Source organism: Alosa pseudoharengus, unplaced genomic scaffold (genome assembly GCF_046254945.1).
Source record: "Alosa pseudoharengus isolate Yale_2024_CS ecotype anadromous, Long Island Sound unplaced genomic scaffold, YU_APseudo_1.1 YU_APseudo_1.1_scf_1, whole genome shotgun sequence".
Classification (NCBI taxonomy): Eukaryota; Metazoa; Chordata; class Actinopteri; order Clupeiformes; family Clupeidae; genus Alosa; species Alosa pseudoharengus.
In genome coordinates, this window is record NW_027468564.1 from 30,776,801 (window position 1) to 30,796,315 (window position 19,515).

Here is a 19,515-nt window from a genome sequence, read left to right on the forward strand (position 1 = left end):
AAATACAGTGTATTGTTCCTCGGGATCCTCTAGCTAGCCGTTCAGTATTTCAACTCCATAGTGGTGAATGGCGACGCAATGTTGGCGATCGTACACCCTGTAAATGAGGAACAAACATTGTAGCTTTGGACGATCAACAGTCCCAGCCAATTAACAATGTGGATCAATAGCACTGAAGGAAGGGTATATTTTGATTTGATTGTGGCTGTGTTGCTTAAATATCAATAACTTTTTTGCAAAACTGAAACCAAATTATGGTCTGTCTCCTTAAATAAATAATATTCTAAATATTACATTACATAATGTAATTTCATGCAATATATTAACATTTATATTTCATATCATGTATATTTTTAAATCAGGCCAAGAGTTTTTCTGCAAACACAAGTGGGACCTAGAGACACGTCTTGGTGTCCTTCCACCTCTTCTAATCGAGCTGGAGCGTTACGGTGTCCTCTCTCGTCTGGAGAGGGAACAGGTGCAATGCAAGCCGACCAGCCAAGAGAAGAACCATGTCCTCCTAGACATGATTGAGAGGAAAGGACGCATAGCCCAAGAGAAGTTTTACCAGGCTCTCCAGGCTCATGAAAAATATCTGGTGCAGGATCTCCAGCAATCAGCTATGTAGATAATCTGCTATGCTTTTTTAACACACAGAGAAAATTATGTTTTAAACCAGATTTTTTTGGCTTGTTTCCTGGTTCTACATAGGTCTCATAATTTCATTACTAGATCAGTAAAGAACATTATAAGGCTCTATGGTACAGAACCCTAGAAAATAATGGACAAAACTTAACTTAATAATGCTGAAGCCAGGGATGTATTAGGTCCACCAGGTGCCAAAAGGTATCTGGAAATTTGCGGGAAATCAGAACATCATAATCCTTCAGGGACTGATTTATGTTTAGTGTGAGGTGAGCTAGATCGTTTTTAAAAGAACAGCTCTGTATCTATGTGTAACATGTCATTCTTTCATTCCGTTTGTTTTTTTTTTCATTTTATTTTTACTTTCTCATTTTCCATTTGTTTAGTCTGTCCTCTAGTCTTGAGCATTCACATGAGAGGGGTATCCCAATTCTCTTTTGGATCAATGGGTAGGGTTAAGGGTAGCTTACTTGAAACTGAGGGGTAAGAGAAATACCCAACATTCGCCGTTCACACCAGAAAAACAAGCACACCGAGAGAATCATTAATGTAAAATGTTGTCAATAATAAGCATTCTAATAATTATAATACAATTGTTTTATGTTGCATTCAATCTTATGGCCATATACTGTTCTTCATAGGGAAGTTTTCAAAAATCACTATTTTGGGAACGTTAGCAGCATATAATTTTCGTCAATTTGCACGATTTTTGTCAAGTCACACATTCTACATATTTCCATGTTTGATACCCAGCAAATTTGGCAGCATACCATGTCCAAAACTGAACTTATGTCCAGCAGTTTTTTTACCACTTGTCTGATATGATTGCTGCATAACCTACTGCTGCCGAATCCTCACATCTACTTCAGGTAGCAATTACTTTGACAAAAGACAGATGTAGTTTTGCTAGTGACAAAATATTAGTTTTCAGTGTGGTACAAGTAAGGGATAATCAGAAATCAGAAATAAATGGACGACGCGTAGGCGTGAACAGTCCGACACTTCGCTTCGCGTCGGACGGTTGCTTCCGCGAAGTCCATTTATTTCTGATAATGGACGCTTCGAAGGGAATTATCCTGTTTATACCATGGTCACTTACGAAATAAATAAATATGAAATCAATTATTAATACTAAATGAGTTTTAAAGCTAAAATCGTTAGTTTTTTCAGCTGTTTATCGCAACGCTGTAGAATGTTGTAAAAGTCACATCTGAACAGACTAACTCAGGCGTTGTCAAGCAACGTCATAATAATTGTATAGGTGTAGTCTATCACTTTTTAATTTAAATTTTACCTCAACTAGAGATGAGCATGAGTACTCAGGATGCTAACTCTTAGCTTCACAGAAATGAGCATCAGTAGTCAGGATGCTAACTCTTAGCTTCACAGAAATGAGCATCAGTAGTCAGGATGCTAACTCTTAGCTTCACAGAAATGAGCATCAGTACTCAGGATGCCAACTCTTAGCTTCACAGAAATGGGCATCAGTACTCAGCACTCTTACTTTGACAGAGATCATGGGCATCGGTACTTTGGACCTGGACCTTGTTGTTCATTCTCAGTTGACAACTTGTCCTACAACTAGGATTGCCTTTCCTGGTCTTAAACATTCCATTAACTATATGCTACATTGCTCCATACTGCAGCATACTTTACACTCTTGTTTACAACATTATAATCAGAATAGGATTTTAAATAAAGATTTTTAAAAATGCAACTAGAGTGGACCATTTTTGTTGGTCATTATTGTTCTCATTTTAATGTGTTGTGAAAATTATCACTCATTCATCATTATTATTATTATTATTATTATTATTATTATTATTATCATATCCTTTCTTCGCCACCTTTGGGATGCCAACAATGTCTGAGCAGTAGGCTAAGAAAAAATCCATCTTGTTAAAAATACCTAAAGTTTTTCTGTAGTTATGCTAGCAGAGCACAACTATAACTAATAGATCAAGGAACTGCAACTCCAATATCCAATGCACCAATACCCATCAGCGTTGAAGAAAGTGTAGCCAAATTCCAAAATTTGGAACCAGATTGGAATTTGGTTGACCATGTTGTTGGGCTGAGATATGGTGAACCTCAACCGTGTCTGAAAATGTGAAGATGAAATTTGAATTTGGCCGATTGGACCATTCGTTTTATATGAGTGGGTGAGACAGATTGACCTTATTGGTTAATTATCTGATTGGCAGCTCTATATGTAATTTGTTGTACAGTACAGTTGTCAGTGTATGAGTCAGTGGGCAGGGACCTGAGTATGACCCCCTTCGACCCCTCCTGGGAAGTGAGGGTTATGATGTGGAATTTACATAGATATGAAAGCCAGGGAGTGTATTGTATTTCAATACTAAAATAGTTACTTCTGATAAATGGTGGTATGAATGCTTCAACAATAAGCCTGCATGTGATAGTGAGATGTGAATAGGTCTTCAATGCCCTGTCTAACTGGGTGAGATTCTACTCACATGGTGGATTCACCTGTGAGAAGGTATATTCAATCTTTCTCCAAACTCACTTTTCATGAAATGTAATTATTTTCAATAGAAGACTCTGTACAATACCACAATTGGGCTGCTTGCGTTATGACACATTGTTAACTTGCCGTTAAATCTCAGGGGTTTCGTTGCACTCCTACTGATAATGTTTTGTCTTCCTTGACAACACATGATTCTTTATGAAACACTAGGGGGAGCTAGAGATACATCGTTACCCTAGTCTAGTGCCACTTTGCAGATCTCCTGCATTCCTGCAGCGCTCTCTAGTGTGTGCAAAGGGAACAGGTGCAGCACTGCAAAAACTGCTTATCTAACAAAATCTAGTTAGTGTTATTAATCTTATATCAAGATAAAAAAAAAACAGTTGGTATTGTTTTTAGCATAAAGACACTTAACTAGCACTTTCTCATGAAATCATTTGACTTAAAATCAGTCAAACTTATCTTAAATTAAGACATCTCATCCTGAAAACAAGCAAATTTGTCTGCCAGTGCGTTAAGCAAATTTGTCCTAAAAACAAGCAAATTTGTCTGCCAGTGCGTTGAGCAAATTTGTCTTGATAAGCCCAATGCGATATCAAGCTTTCTAATATCTATGCCCCTCAGTTGCAGGCTGGAGAGGAAATAGAGCCCTGGTTCAAGAGTTTTCACCAGGCTCTGATGGCTCATGACCTTTGATCTGCATCATGATTGATGGCACTGTGTATGTTTTAAAGTTAAAATGGTTAAAGAAGATGTTCATGATGCTGTCATGCAGTGGTTAAATTGAGAAATTGAAAAATAAATGTAAGCGGAACCTAACACAGGCTATTTACCATAATATGTAATAGGTTAGGCTGCATATAATTGTATTGTAGTCTACTAATTACAAGGCATTACAAAATCCTTGAGGAACAAGAAAGACATGCAACATGGAAGACCCTGTCCTAAATATTTGTATTTCAATTGATCCAGCTTTACATCTCAAAACGCCCACTGTAATAGGTCTGGTGAGTCGTGTCGATCAGCCATAAACGATAGGTCAAATTTAAACCTCTTTTCCTCAGTAGTTCCTTGTTGGTGGAATGGGTTGCCCAGTAGGCCTAGGCCTATAGGCTACTCTGCGTTCATGCAGTCGATTTGGATCTTCCAAGAGGAGTCTTATCTGTTCAGTGCACACTTAATTAAGTGGTTCTTATGAATTATGGTTCGTAGGTGTTGCATTGACATTATTGTATTGCTATTACAGGGTGTTGCATTGACATTATTGTATTGCTATTTTCCTTATGTAGTCTTACCAGCTTTTTAAAACATTTTTTTTTATACACTAACTTTTTTTTTAACTATCCTAGGCTATTGTTTTACTTTGTAAGTCGCTTTGGAACAAAACATTCCATAACCATAAACATAAATTGTGCCCCCTAGCTTTGAACCCTAACGTTACACGGAAATTATCAAATGTCGAAACCGAAAGTAATTGTCGCCGTCTGAGATGAAGGTAGGTACGCGCTGCTTTTTCGTTGGCATTTTGACCAATATTAATGTATCCATAGGTCGAATATCAGGTCGAATATCAGGTAGACCTAAGTACTGTAATTAAAATCACGAGGCATTAATCTAGAATCTAGTTAGGCCTACCCAACCGAAAACTTTTGCACCTAGTCTACTTTATGAGAAAATGTTGCAAACACAACTAGCTGACCAAAAAGAAACGAGGTGCTCGACTAACACAACTTTTGTGATCGTAGGCCTGTGGTTTTCATCCCAGTGGCACACGGCATCCGTGTCTAAACTCTAGACTTCTTGCTCATGTTGATTGTGACTAAAAAGGTAGTTCCAAAGGACTTCGAAATGCGTGTTTTATTAGCCTACGCTACGAGTTGGAGACTTCCAAGTCAGAGGTCTGTAGCCTTGGCTACTAAGCGGATGCTGAAGTCTAGGCTAAACTTGTTATAGGCTACCTGATTAGTCGACATAGGCCTACTAAGTAATTCGATTTGAACATGTTATGCTCAATATGTGTTTGGACACTTAACAGCTGTTGTGTTGAGTGTTGTATTTGGAGCGGACACTTCAGGGTGTAGGCCCAGGCTATTTATTAGCATGAGACTCCTCCTCGTGGCCTACCGCGAACCATGTTCACAGCGTTGTCGAGTTAATGAATGCTGGTAAATGGTGTGCTTACAGCCTACAAGTCAATTGAATAAAAGTGGAACAACCCCTTAAAAGAAACCTTTAGGTAGCCTACTTAACTCTACATAATTTGTCTGCTCCCAACGTGCTCCATAGTTTACAGTGACATTTCCATGATAGACCTAGTTACAGTTCATTTTTATAGACTTAATTGCCTTAAGTCAACTTAAATAGCCTTAATACCCGAGTGACTGCAACTCAAATTAAATATTTGTTTAAACTTTGAAGAATGTTAGTATAGTTGCCTCAAATATTTTGGGTTAGTTTAACTATCCAGGTTTACAGTGATAAAGCTATTTGTTACATTTTCATAGGGGAGAGACAGGGCAATTAAACAGGATGAATGAAACATAGTGGTTTTCTCTGAGTGCAAAGATGAGAGTCAGACATTAAGAACCGGGACAAATTAAACACTTTTTTTAACAAGACATCGCACCACACTGTAAGCTAATATTTTGTCACTACAGTTGCATGTTCAGCTCTGAACAAAATCGTTTAGGAGTTTAAAAACAAAAGCTGAATGTGCGTTTTGTTTAATTTGTCTCTCCTGGACATGGTTTTATTTCATCCCGTACTGACTGTAATGCACTCTTCTCTTCACTCAACAAATCTGTCCTCTCCCGCCTGCAGTCCATTCAAAACGCTCCTGCTAGATCACTCACACGATCAAACAACCCCTCTGCTCTGCTCCCTACACTGGTGCCCTGTAATGTACAGGATCCAATTCAAAATTCTCACCATAACATATAGGGCTCTACACGGTCAGGCCCCTGCTTATCTTACAGACATAATTCAGCTCCATACTCCTTCCCTCTCTCTTAACACTCCTGTTGTGTTCTTTTTATGTTTACTAGTTTTGTGTTCCCGCTCAAAAATCACTGCTGCATTATAACTTGTTAGAAATCCATAGTAACACATATATTATCATCTAATGTTGTGACAGACCTTTGTAACAACTTGAGTTCTACTGGATATTACCAGTTTTGAACTTCTATTTAGTATTTATGGCCTGCAGGCCTCATTGACCTGAGCTCATGCAAGTCAGAAAGGGGGTAGATACTATTGGGGAAAGGTTCCAGTGGGGGCTGGCATAGATGCAAAGAGGGGGAGTGATGGTGTGTGTTTGTGTGTGTGTTTTAATGTACAGAAGCACACATACAGTCCATCTGATCAATAGGTATGTGCCTGGACTCAATTGTATACACTGACCATTTTCTCACCCATTCATTTCTAATGGCTGGTCATTTTTGACTGGGAATACACAGGTATTCTGAAGTTAAATAAAACACCCAAATTGTTATAAAAATGATCAACATTTGTTTTTTGTGTTCAGATGCCCTCTGTTAACAAAGTCATGGAGCCTCATGATAGTCAGAATAAATTAACAGTATTTTTTAGAGAAAATAATTGTCCATTGGTCAAATTTGTTCACAAACACAACAGGAGGGTTAAGTCCATTAATCAAAAAATATAAATAAAATGTACTTACTTACTCACTAAAATAGCATCTTTAGGACCATTAATGATAGGTTGTAAAATATTGGAGCTGTGGGAAATTGGCAAAGCTTAAACTGTTATGTCAAGATTTTACAACTCAGTAGTGGATATATCCAAAGAGGAAATACAGGATATATTGGCAGTATTGCATACATTAATTGAACGATTCATTCATCCATGGACCTTTATTGACACACAGAAAGACACCTTGGGGCCTTGTCTCTCTTATTTGTCCTGGGAGTACAACAAAAAAACAGCTGAGACAACTGCTCAGGGACAACGGTCACAGACACTGAAGCCACCCCAGACTTCAGCCATCCAGTAATAATAACAATTGGGACCCCAAAATGACCGCAACCCTGAAGGAAGTGATGAGGAACACCCTGGACAATCTCACAGGGGCTGACTTTAAGAGGTTTAAACATTACCTACGAGACCAGGGTCGATTCGCATGGGGGAAGCTGGAGAAGGCCGACACAGACGATGCCGTGGACATGATGGTGCAGGCAAACAGCATGGGAGCTGGGGGTGTCATGGTGACCATCTTGCAGAAGATGAACCACAACCAGCTGGCCATGGACTTGGAGAGGGATCTGGCAAAATGTAAGTGTGTAGCTTACAGTCTATAATGACATGCTTGTTTGGGTATATGTGGGAAGAGTTATGTGCATTCATTGTTTCTTTCTCTCTCATTTCTTTTTCTCCCTTTCACTTTCTCTTGTGTACTTTCTCTGTGACTCTTGCTGTTTCATTTTGATCCTTTTCTTCCTCACCTCTCTTTTCTCCCTGTTATTCTCACTCTTTCTCCCTCTATATTTCCTTCTTTCTTTCTTTCATTTCTCTCTCTGACTCCCTTCCATCATTTCTTATTCCTTCACTCTCCATCTCTCTATTTCTATCCTTCACTAAGTGGGGGGTCAGCCGTGTAACCCGTGGCAGGGCGGAGGAGGTGGAGGGGTCAATGTGAACGTGGCGGCTCACTCTGGAGGGATGGTGAACGCCCCGTCCATGAGCGGCTGCACCATCAACGGCCCTCTCACCTTCAGCTACGGAGGAGTGCCCAACGCACAGCAAGGAGGGGGTAAGGACCCACTGTCAGCCATTTCACATTTGGGTTCCATAGCATGTCAAAAATGAACAGCAACCCAGGTGTGATTATGATACAAGTGAGTAGGTTAGCCTTGACGACAGACTTGTAAAGTCATCATTATATCAGTATATCACGTCTTTACATCATTACCATTATAATAGTTCGTTATTTACAGGATCAATGACAAAGGGAGAAAAAACAAGGGGGAACAAACACAGGGAATGGGGATGTAAACTGCTACATAAGCTAATTTCCCTTCAGGCTAGTCTCATGTTTATTTTTTCATTGTTTTTCCACATCTCTGCTATGACGTCATCACAGTCCCTTACTATGGACAAGGTTCGTTTGGCATCAAAAAAGGAGGTATGTTTTTGTCCATTCCCTCTCCTGTGATCATTTACAGAACAGCCTGTTTGTCCTTTTAAACTGTTATCATTATTGTGGAGAGCACGATATTATAGGTGCAGTCAATATGATGAACACTTTTATCAAATACAGTGTATTGTTCCTCAGGGTCCTCTAGCTAGCTGTTAGGTATTTCAACTCAATAGTGGCGAATGGCGCCTAAATGCTGGCTCAACTTTGGATGATCAGCAGTCCCAGCCAATAAACACTGTGGTTCAATAGCACTGAAGGAATGGTATATTTTGATTTGATTGTGGCTGTGTTGTTTAAATATCACCAACTTATTTTTTTAAATCAGGCCAAGTGTTTTTCCACAAACACAAGTGGGACCTAGAGGAGCGTCTTGGTGTCCTTCCACCTCTTCTAATCGAGCTGGAGCGTTACGGTGTCCTCTCTCGTCTGGATAGGGAAATGGTGCAATGCAGGCCGACCAGCCAAGAGAAGAACCATGTCCTCCTAGGCATGATTGAAAGGAAAGGAGCCATTGCCCAAGAGAAGTTTTATGAAGCTCTCCAGGCTCATGAAAAATATCTGGTGCAGGATCTCCAGCAATCAGCTATGTAGATCTTCTGCTATGTTTTTTTTTTTAAACAGAAAATTACGTTTTAAACCAGATGGTTTGGCTTGTTACCAGGAGAACCAATTGTGGTTCTACACAGGTCTCATAAATTCATTATTATAAGGCTCTGCGGGTAATGGTTTGTCAACAATTAACCCTTGAATGTGTCTGCTAAAAACACGGACAATACTTAACGTACAATATATAGACTAGATGTATAAAAAAATGAACGGATCTATTTTAATTAAAAAAAAGAAAACACACTCATTTAAAAGTGCTATGTATAGTTTGTCTACACATACAGTAGCTGCCCAGATAAAGTGAGCTTTAGTGCCGGCTCTGCGCTGCCTCTCTCGTAATACCATTTTGTTCCATGTGTGGCGCTGTATCAAATACAATGACCATGATATGACGTCAAGACACCCTGAATCCTATAGAACTCTACACATAGCCCCTTAAAATGTACCATGTTGTTTCTCTCAGGTAAACTAATGTAAGTAAGTCCCGACAGGGCGAACCGGACCCCAACGCGCATCGGAGGGGGTCTTGTTCAGATAGATAGATAGATAGATAGATACTTTATTGATCCCCAGGGGAAATTCAAGAAGCCCTGAAGGGACCTGAAGGGACTTATTTTCCCAATAATGACCGGCGTTCTATACATTATCCCTATTATTACATGGCTACTTGCCAAAACGAAACAATAAACTCCCCACGATGTGACGCCTAGGCTATAGCCTATTTGTTACCATTTCATCGTGGCTTTTGGTGAGAAACAAATAGCATACGCTGAACTTGAATCAAACATTCTTTAGAACACAGCTGACCCACCGTCTGCTTTCACTTTTGAATGAAGTTCCAGTCCTTGCGTAGTGATATGAAAGACGTGAAATAGAAGCACAAAGCCCATTTTCCTTGACAGCGGTCTGTTATACTTAGCAACGGTCTGTTATTGAGAATTAGCAGACGACCGAACGTTGGGAAGGCCCATTCAAGTGAATGGAGCATTCTGCAGCATTATGAAGAGCCGTGTAATAATGCAAATATATGAACTTGCAGAAATACTGTATGCTGCACAAAAATCATGTATTTCACATTGCTTCAAATTGACCAACTAAAGGAAGTGCTTGTACACTGTCCCTTTCTCTGGGTCCAGCACACTGACATGGTGACCAAAACCCTCCAATTCGGCTCTAATTCGGATCCAAACCACATCTTGACCAGATCACATACAGATATGTTCCAAATGTGTTCCAGAGTCTGATCCTCTAATGGTACTCCTGTGTGAACAAGCCAAAAAACATTTTAGAATCTGATGAAGATTTTATATTTCTCTATAGCCTTAAAACGTGGATTGTATGTCTCATATGGATTGTTTAATTATTTGGCCATTTCCTCCCCAAACTATTTTACTTCTGAAAGATGTTTTGGTGACTTTTAAAAAATGTTGCTTAAATTGTGACATGGAACCTATATAAGCCGGGATTTTTAAGCCAAACTATTTTATCCTGAATATTGATATGATATGAAAGACTACAGCTTTCAGTCTTGTCATTTGTGTAGTTATTATAATGTTGAAGTCAGGGATTTATAGGTCTACCAGGATCATGTGCATGTTCATTGTGACAGCCAAAAGTGACCCATGATTGCAATCCTTCCATTTGTGGGAACTCAGAACATTGCATATTCCTTGAGGGACTGATTTATGTTTAGTGAGAGGTGTGCTAGATGGTTTTGGGAGAAAAAAAAACAGCTCTATCTATGTGGAAAATTCTCCTCCTTTCATTCCATTTTCCCCTTTTATTTTTACTCTTATTTTCCATTTGTTTAGCCTGTACTCTCCAAGATCGATATAATTCACTGTATTGTTTAGTGTATTCCTTTTTCTAACAGCAGTCAGCGACTTCACTCAAGCTAAAGCTTAGCTTCACAGAGATGGGCATCAGTACTCAGGATGCTAACTCTTAGCTTCACAGAGATGGGCATCAGTACTCAGGATGCTAACTCTTAGCTTCACAGAGATGGGCATCAGTACTCAGGATGCTAACTCTTAACTTCACAGAGATGGGCATCAGTACTCAGGATGCTAACTCTTAGCTTCACAGAGATGGGCATCAGTACTCAGGATGCTAACTCTTAACTTCATAGAGATGGGCATCAGTGCTGGATTTTTGTGTTTCTCTTAAATTTGGACCTGGACCTTGTTCATTCTCAGTTGACAACATGGCAACAGCATGACCTCAGTCAGGATCTCAAATAGATTGTCCTGCAATCAGGTTGGCCTTTCCTGATCAGAAACATTCCATGTTATAACTATGTAGCATACTCTTTTACACTCTTGTTTACAACATTGTAATCAAAATAGGAATTTAAATGAAATTAATAAAAATGCAACCAGTATTCAGAGAGTCTATTTTTGTTGATCTTTATTGTTCTCATTTTAATGTGTTGTGTAATTAATCAATCACTCATTTACCATTATTATTATTATTATTATTATTATCTGATTATGGCTACTGATGAGCATCTGTTGTGTCAACCAGTCATAAACGCTAGGTCAAATTCAAGACTCTTTTCCTCAGTGGTTCCATGTTGGCAGAATGAGTTGCCCAGTGCTCCTGTGATAGTTTTGGGTCTTTAAAGAGGGGTCTAAAGGCATATCTGGTCAGCATGCACTTAATTCATTAAGCACTTCATATGGGTTGTGATTTGTATAGTATTGTTTTTATTTTCATTAAAACTGATTGATTAATTTTACATCGTTGTTTATTACCGGTATTGATATTCTCCTTATGTAGTCTTCCCATGGTGTTGTCATTGCTGTTATATTATTGATTGAATGGACATGTATAAGAATTATTAACATTTATTATTGCTATTCTCCTTATTATAGTCTGACCAACATCTTGTATGTCGCTTTAGACAAAAGCGTAATCATAACCATTCTTCTTCTTCATCCCAGTTCATAAGATGGTTTTCCCTCTTACAGTGGTTTGAAATGGCATATTTCAGATTCTCCTGTGTTGCTTATATTCTTGTTGCACGGGTGAGTGTTCCAGATGTTTCCTCTTCACATTCTTTCTGGTGTTCCTTTTTTCGTGTGCTGAATTGCCGGCCTGTCTCTCCGATATACGTTTTATTGCATGTTAGGCAAGGGATCTCGTATATCACATCACACTTTTTCTCAGGGGGAATCTGATCCTTAGGGTGTACTAGGATTTGGCGAAGCTTGATGTGTGGCTTCACTGGTGTGATGATGTGGTGTTTCCTCATTGCTCGCTGTACGCGTTCTGTGACCCTCCTGACGTATGGGAGGGTGACCATGCCTAGGTTCTCAGGCCAAGAACCTTTTTTCTTTTTCTCCTCCTTGTTATTCCTCTGGACCTCTCTCTTGCCTTTGTTGATGGCCCAGTTTGAGTAGTTGCAGGCTTTGAGTGCCTGTTTTATATGGTTCTCCTCCTCCTCTCTGTCATGGTTGTCAGTGATGACCTTGGTACGGTCATATAGGGTGCGGACCACTGATAGCTTGTGTGCTGTGGGGTGCTCTGATGTAGCCGAAACTTGTCAGGTACAAATTTACCTTATTGGCCTTTACAGACAAACAGTGTAAATAGTATAACAGTAGGCCTAATGAACCTCTTCAATATAAGATCATCACTTCCTGGAGATGCATCATTAGAGATTGAAATAAGCATTTGTTCAACTGTTTCTAGATTCACTGTGTCAAATGTAAAACCACAAGATTTCCCCCTCATAATACCATTATAAATACTGTGTGTTGGATCACCATCAAGTAATGGCATTTTAGATCTTAGGTCATCTTTTTTCTCATCAGTTTGTCCATGAAGATTTTAAAAGCAGTATTTGCATCATTTTCCTGACTCACGTCAGACCACTGCACATCACTGACATCATTCATAAAAGAAATCGCATCAAATCTCCATGACCTGCGATGTACAATCATAACACCAGATTTGGGGATTATATTCTTTCTTGTTAAGGCAATCAAATTATGGTCACTACATCCCACAGCCACTGAAACAGCCTGTGGGCAGTGTTTCTGTATATTAGTGAAAATGTGGTCAATACAACTTGACTTCTTAGCACCACCAGTGGTGTTAGAAATTCTAGTAGGTTTCATCATCACTTGCCAAAGATTGCAAGCATCAGCCATAGAACTAAGCTTTTTACGTTGTGGGCAGGTTTTTGAAAACCAGGCAATGTTTAGGTGCTCTAGAAGAAAAATATCTTTGTTTTCGTCAGTAACCAAGTCTATATTTTCACATATCCTATCCAAATAGGCCACGTTGGCATTAGGTGGTCTATAGCAACACCCAACCAGTAAAGGCTTACAGTGTGGAAGTAGAATCTGAAGCCATATTAATTCAATATCTGTATCAAATCTTTCCGAAGCGTCACAGGAAAGTGATCCTTGACATATAATACAACTCAACCCCCATATCTGTCAAGGTCTTTTCTGAAGAGCTTATATCCCTCTATTACCAGCTCAGAATCTGCATAGGTTATGTCAAGGCGCCAGAACATGAACAGTATTTGAGGAACAAATCGTAGAAATTTCATGAACCTTATTTCTCAGGCTACATAATATTGAGATGAGCTAAGATCAATCCTTTCTTTGGTAAATTTAGAGACATATTTTTGTTTCCCTATGGGGACACAGCACAGCTTAAACATATTCACAATATAGAACAAATGATACGTTTTACACATTTAGAATTATGGTTGGCTTTGATTGTCAGATGATTGACCTGACCATAACCAGGTTATGAATTTTACAGTTTTTCCCAGTCACTTTGGTACATTTCTCAGATCAGAATTGAAATTCTAAAAACTACCTGTTTAATCTTCATCATTGTGTCACTTGTGCACATCGGAAAAGCAGTTTCTCATTTCTTTGAACAAGTTGCAAATGCTTCAGTACATACAGGCAAATGATTATGTATTCTCTGCTGTTTCCTACATATTAATTGCTTATGTCATGTTGATCAAAATGTATTATAATGGGTCTCTGTTGAATAGTCTCACCCCCACAACATTTAGGCATTAGTTCATAGCATAAGTCTTTACATGCAAAATGGTTGAACAAGTTGTCATAATATGTTGGTGTGATGTGGATGAGAATTTGTGGCCCAACAGACAGGAACATCAGGAGGTATAGGAAGACTGCACTGCAATTCCTACAGCACTGCATGTTCAGTTTTCCCTAAGGAGATTGTCCCATGTTCACATTTCTACTTTTTTTCTTTGTACCATGCAGTGCTGTCTTTTCCTTTCTGTATCACAAATGACATAGCCTGGAAAATCCAGACCCTGATAATCTAGAAAGATTAAGGGTCTGGCAAAGAGCAATGCAAAAAGACCAACTCGAGGGGCGGCACCAAACATGCATTTGAAACTCTCACTGCACGCAATTGGATAACGGCACGTCCAATCACTCTTGCCGTATCCGGTCGGCAAAACTGCAAAAACGTCCTTGCAAAGGAACGATTCAAGCGCGGTTTTCTGTTCCTCTTTCAGATGAAAAGCCAAGTCTAACTCGTTCATTGTAGCAGCCGTTTCAAACAACTGGTGTTCATCTGTAGCCATCTTGCAATGTTTACTAAATGATTCCGAACGTCGCAGCGTTGTTGTCATCAGTTTAGCTCGCCTCTGGCCCGCCTCTATCAGACACGCCGATTTGATTGGTTGCCCAGAATACTTGGGGAGAAAGAAACGTGCATCATTGCTCTTTGCCAGAGTGTCTCGCAGAGACAATTCCATTGTGCTCTCGCGAGAACTCTGGATTTCCAGGGTACAAATGACATGGTTTGTCAACAAATTACAGTACAAACAGTAAAAGTGTAAACGTTAATCTTGTCCAGTCTCTTGCAATCAAGCTCCCACCTACACTAAGGTGTAACATACATTTTACAATAATAATTATCAAAACGTTAGCCATAGTTTACATCAGAACATCCCTACAGAGTGCACTGTTATATTGTCAACATGACTGAGCAATTTGACTGTCTTATCCGTAAACAATGACACAGGGACTTGTCATTCTGATGGCAATATATTTACTTTTGAGAGATGACCTAAGGATTTTGAGCAAGAGATTGGCTTTTGCAGGTACAGTAATCCATGGTGTTTTGCTATTTGTACGAATTGTTTAGAGAAATGCACTTACTGTTTTGCAAATGTCAAGGATTTGAGAAATGTACCAAAGTGACTGAGAAAAACTGTAATACTGAATAGTTATATCTATCTATCTAGTTACTGCTACAACAATAAGCCTGCATGTGATAGTCAGATGTGAATAGGTCTTCAATGCCCTGTCTAACTGATTCAAAAACTTTTTAACGGGTGTGATCCTACTCGCATGATGAATTCACTTGTGAGAAGACATATTCCGCCTTTCTCCAAACTCACTTTTCATGAAATGTAATTCTTTTGAAAATAAGATTCTGTACAATGTCATAATTAAGCTGCTTGCGTCATGACATTGTTAATTTGCCGTTAGATCTCTGGGGTTCACTTGCACTCCTACTGATAATGTTTTGTCTTCCTTGCCAACACATGCTTCTTCATAAAACACTGGGGGGAGCTGGAGACACAGCATTGTCCTCGTGCTACTTTGCAGATCCCCTGCATTGCTGCAGAGCTCTCTACTGGGTGCAAAGGGAACAGGTGTGCAAGTTGACCAGCCAAAGAGCCCCTCTGGCATACTGGAGAATAAATGGAGTAGACTCATTTACCTGCTATGAAATTATGGAAAAAAAAATGTGTGTCCCCCAGCTGGAAGGCTGGAGAGGAAAAAGAGCCATGACTCCTTTTTTTCACTAGAGTTTTCACTAGAGTTTTCACTAGAGTTTTCACTAGGCTCTGAAGGCTCATGCTTTGACCTGCTTCAGGATCTTACCAAAGTAGACTCATTTGCCTGCAAAGATTTTCAGCTTGTGTGGGTGTATTTTTAATTTTTTTTTACCCTCAGTAAATGTCATGCTAAGGTGAGTTAAACAGGCATGACCTTTACAAAGACTTAAAATTGTGTTTTAAGAGTTTTTTTGAAGGAGGGCCAGAATAATTTTCTGTCATAGGGCCCACATTTTCTAGCAGCACCCTGTTCAAGAGAACTGAGATGATTTCCACCATGGCCTGACAGTGTGTGTGTGTGTGTGTGTGTGTGTGTGTGTGTGTGTGTGTGTGTGTGTGTGTGTGTGTGTGTGTGTGTGTGTGTGTGTGTGTGTGTGTGTGTGTGTGTGAGAATCAGTCTGCAATGTGATCATTTGGGGCAGCCGTGGCCTACTGGTTAGCGCTTTGGACTTACAACTGGAGGGTTGCTGGTTCGAACCCTGACCAGTAGGCACGGCTGAAGTGCCCTTGAGCAAGGCACCTAACCCCTCACTGCTCCCCGAGCGCCGCTGTTGTGTGCAGGCAGCTCACTGCGACCGGGATTAGTGTGTGCTTCACCTCACTGTGTGTTCACTGTGCGCTGAGTGTGTTTCACTAATTCACGGATTGGGATAAATGCAGAGACCAAATTTCCCTCACGGGATCAAAAGAGTATATATATACTTACTTAAACCCAATTGGTCTACTGTCTGATTCAGGCCGTTGTCTGATTGGTGACATCATCATCCACTGTACATTTACGATATGAAAAGTCCAAAGCTCAAGCGTGTTGCTCTGAACCTCATTACAATCGACTTTAACGACCGAACTATTCATCTGCTGCCTGTACAGTACGTAAAAATAGAGTTTTTTCATGGAAAATGAATTTGCTAAAAATTTGTAAAAGCAACAAGTGGCCTTCATTGCAATAGCTGGCTTAGTTACCGCTGAATTATCCCTGTGTGTGAAATGTGCTATGTTGCCTTGCCTAATTACGAGACCCAAATTAATTAGTATATCACGGTCATCTGAAATGGTTACTGAAAGAAGGAAAATAACATCTGCAGTTACTAACTAGACACAGTATCATTATAATAATAATAATAATAATAATAATAAAAAACATGTTGTGATTTGTTGATAATTGTTGGTTATGTATCTACACACACACACACACACACACACACACATAAGGTTAGTTACATTTCTATGACCCAGCCTACATACAGTACATGGAGGATATACAATCACATACAGTGGTGACTTCCTACTTCTATTCCCACACATACTTGATACTCTCATACTCTTGTGATTTTGGTCAGACTACTTCACATCAATATGGCCACAGTGCAGTCCATACTGAGGGACACTCTGGATAACCTCCGCGGATCAGACTTCAAGAGATTTAAAAGCTGCCTTCTTGATAAGAGAGACATACCGAAAGCCAAGCTAGAGAAAGCGGACACTGACGACACAGTGGCGCTCATGGTGGAGAAGTACGGAAGAGAAGGCCGGGGCGGTAGCTTGGGGCATCCTGAAGGCCATGAAGGACAATGAACTCGCTTCCAACTTGGAGAAAGATCTCAAAGAAGGTAGCCTTTTGAATTTTTTTGTACGTAAAGTAAAGTGTGAATGTTTGCATTGATGTTATCCAGGGTAGGAATTTCACGGCGGCCGTCGTAGCCCCTTTGAAAATCAGAGGTTTACAGGCCACGGTGGCCTTGGTGCCCCCTTCTTTCAATATTCTGCTTTGCGTCCTACTAATAGCGATTTTTATTTAGCCTGTGGCCTGTCAAAATTATCTTAGCATTCACAGCGCAAATTAATTTAGTCTTTTATGCAGTGGAGAAAGTGACAGCGCAAAAAAGAAAGTGCGTCCAAATTCACCCATTCTCAGTTGAACTACTCGCGAAGTAGCCTATTCCTCACACAGACATCACAAGTATCACATGAAAGAGCTTTTTCTCAGCTTTTAAACGATGTTAGCCGATAATTGCTGTGTTGAACGGTTCGCGAGAAAAGTAAATAATATAATTCAATTTAATCATACATTCTACTGAAGGTTTTGCGTCCCATGATCTCCCTACCCGTTCATCTCGGTGGAATACTTTACGAACCCTTCTTTTAACACATGACAAACCATATATCAGAGTAAACAGGAGACCTTACCGAACACAAAGGTGTAAAGCAGTCCCCTGTACAGTTAGCCGTTCCAGAGTAATCCAGTTTTGAATTTGCAGTAAAGTTCGACATACATGGATGTCTCCAAATTTGGGCTTTAAGTTTTACAATGTGTTTAAATTGTTCCACATGATTTCATAACGGGCCAAATACAAAATAAATGTTACAAATATCGCCTAGATATTGGTAAATCAGAGGACAGCTGACTAAGAGTTTGTGAAAGTAGCCTTAATGATCACAAAATGCTAAGCATGCATCTAGGCTATTTGAGTTTCTTAAAGCTGAGCTGTGCTTAAATTGTTCAATACATGATTTCATAACAGGCCAAATATAAAATAAATGTTATATAGCCTAGATATCTGTAAATATTAGATGATCAGATGATTTACATTTCTATGTAATATGTCATGTTTTTGTAATGTTTCATACAGTGATGCAGGTCTACTGCAGTGAATAGGCTAAATACAACTTTGATAATTTTTATAGCCTACTACTGTATAGTTAACTTTGGCCTTGGTGCCCTGACATGTGGCCTTTGTGCCCCCCACCAAATATGCCCAACTGAAGGCCAAGTGGCCTTGCCCCCAGAATGGTGAAATTCCAAGCCTGATGTTATCTGTACTAGCCATTAAGGGGTGATGGTCATATTGATACCACAGTAGCTTACTCTCAGACTTTGTCATTGTTTGCCCCCCCTTCACTCTCTTTCTCTCCCTCACCCCCACCACCTCTCTCTCTCTCTCCCTTAGTTGGTGTCGGTGTAGACAGTGATGATCCACCAAAGCAAGGCAATGAGCGTGCAGGGAAGCAGGGGACCACCAACATCACAGCTACATCTGGTGGATCTGTCAAGGCACACACCATCTCTGGCTCCACGTTTAGCGGCCCGGTCACTTTTAGCTAGGAGTGTAGATACAAAGCTGGCAAGCAGGTGCAAAATCTGCAGTGTCACAAAGACTCCCTGCGTTTTCAGTGATATGAAATAGTCAGCATGTCTTTCTTCCTTTCTCTTTCTCTCTGAGGTTAAGTGGGGGTTTATGTCTGAGCAAAGTCTCAAAAAAGCTGTAAATGTTTAAACTATCTATGCAGCGTGCTCCATTGTCCCAAGCTGGTGATTTTAATAACCAGCTGTCTCTCAAAAAACCCCTCAGATTTTCTGTACTTGCCGTACCTAAATACAAGCATTGTATGTGTAAAGTTGCCCTGGTTTCAGCAGTTTCATTATGAAAATAAATATATATAAAACCAACATGATTAGACTCTTTTTTAATTTAAAATACATAATTCTTTTTAAAAAATACATGAATTTTCTCTATTTCTGTGCTGCAAACACTTCATCTAGGCCTACTGATGTGACAGAATGGAATGCTACTCCCCCAAAGCTGCATGCACTGCTGGTTTGCCTCTCAGTGTCACCCTGGAGACAATGGGACTGATGCCACGGGCAATGCCATGCAAGTATTAAACATAACAACATTGACCAATAAACACTACAAATAAACAACAGTTCAGGTCAATAATATGACACATGAGCTACAAGACAGAGTAAAATGAAACAATAACCACTGT

At 39.7% G+C, this 19,515-nt stretch overlaps 1 protein-coding gene and 1 long non-coding RNA gene across 2 annotated transcripts; both read left to right on the top strand.

Annotated features, from left to right (window-relative positions):
* The first annotated feature begins 4,582 nt into the window (after positions 1–4,582).
* LOC143125045 (uncharacterized) lies at positions 4,583–11,280 on the top strand. The gene is made up of 5 exons (XM_076286564.1): positions 4,583–4,628; positions 7,020–7,423; positions 7,731–7,901; positions 8,232–8,273; positions 8,614–11,280. Exons 2-5 carry the CDS (start codon positions 7,168–7,170, stop codon positions 8,877–8,879), a joined length of 735 nt encoding a protein of 244 aa, XP_076142679.1. The 5' UTR covers positions 4,583–4,628; positions 7,020–7,167; the 3' UTR covers positions 8,880–11,280.
* A 5,709-nt stretch (positions 11,281–16,989) lies between these two features.
* LOC143125061 (uncharacterized) lies at positions 16,990–19,195 on the top strand. The gene is made up of 2 exons (XR_012987247.1): positions 16,990–17,357; positions 18,696–19,195. It is a non-coding gene; the product is annotated as an uncharacterized LOC143125061 (long non-coding RNA).
* Positions 19,196–19,515: the final 320 nt, after the last annotated feature.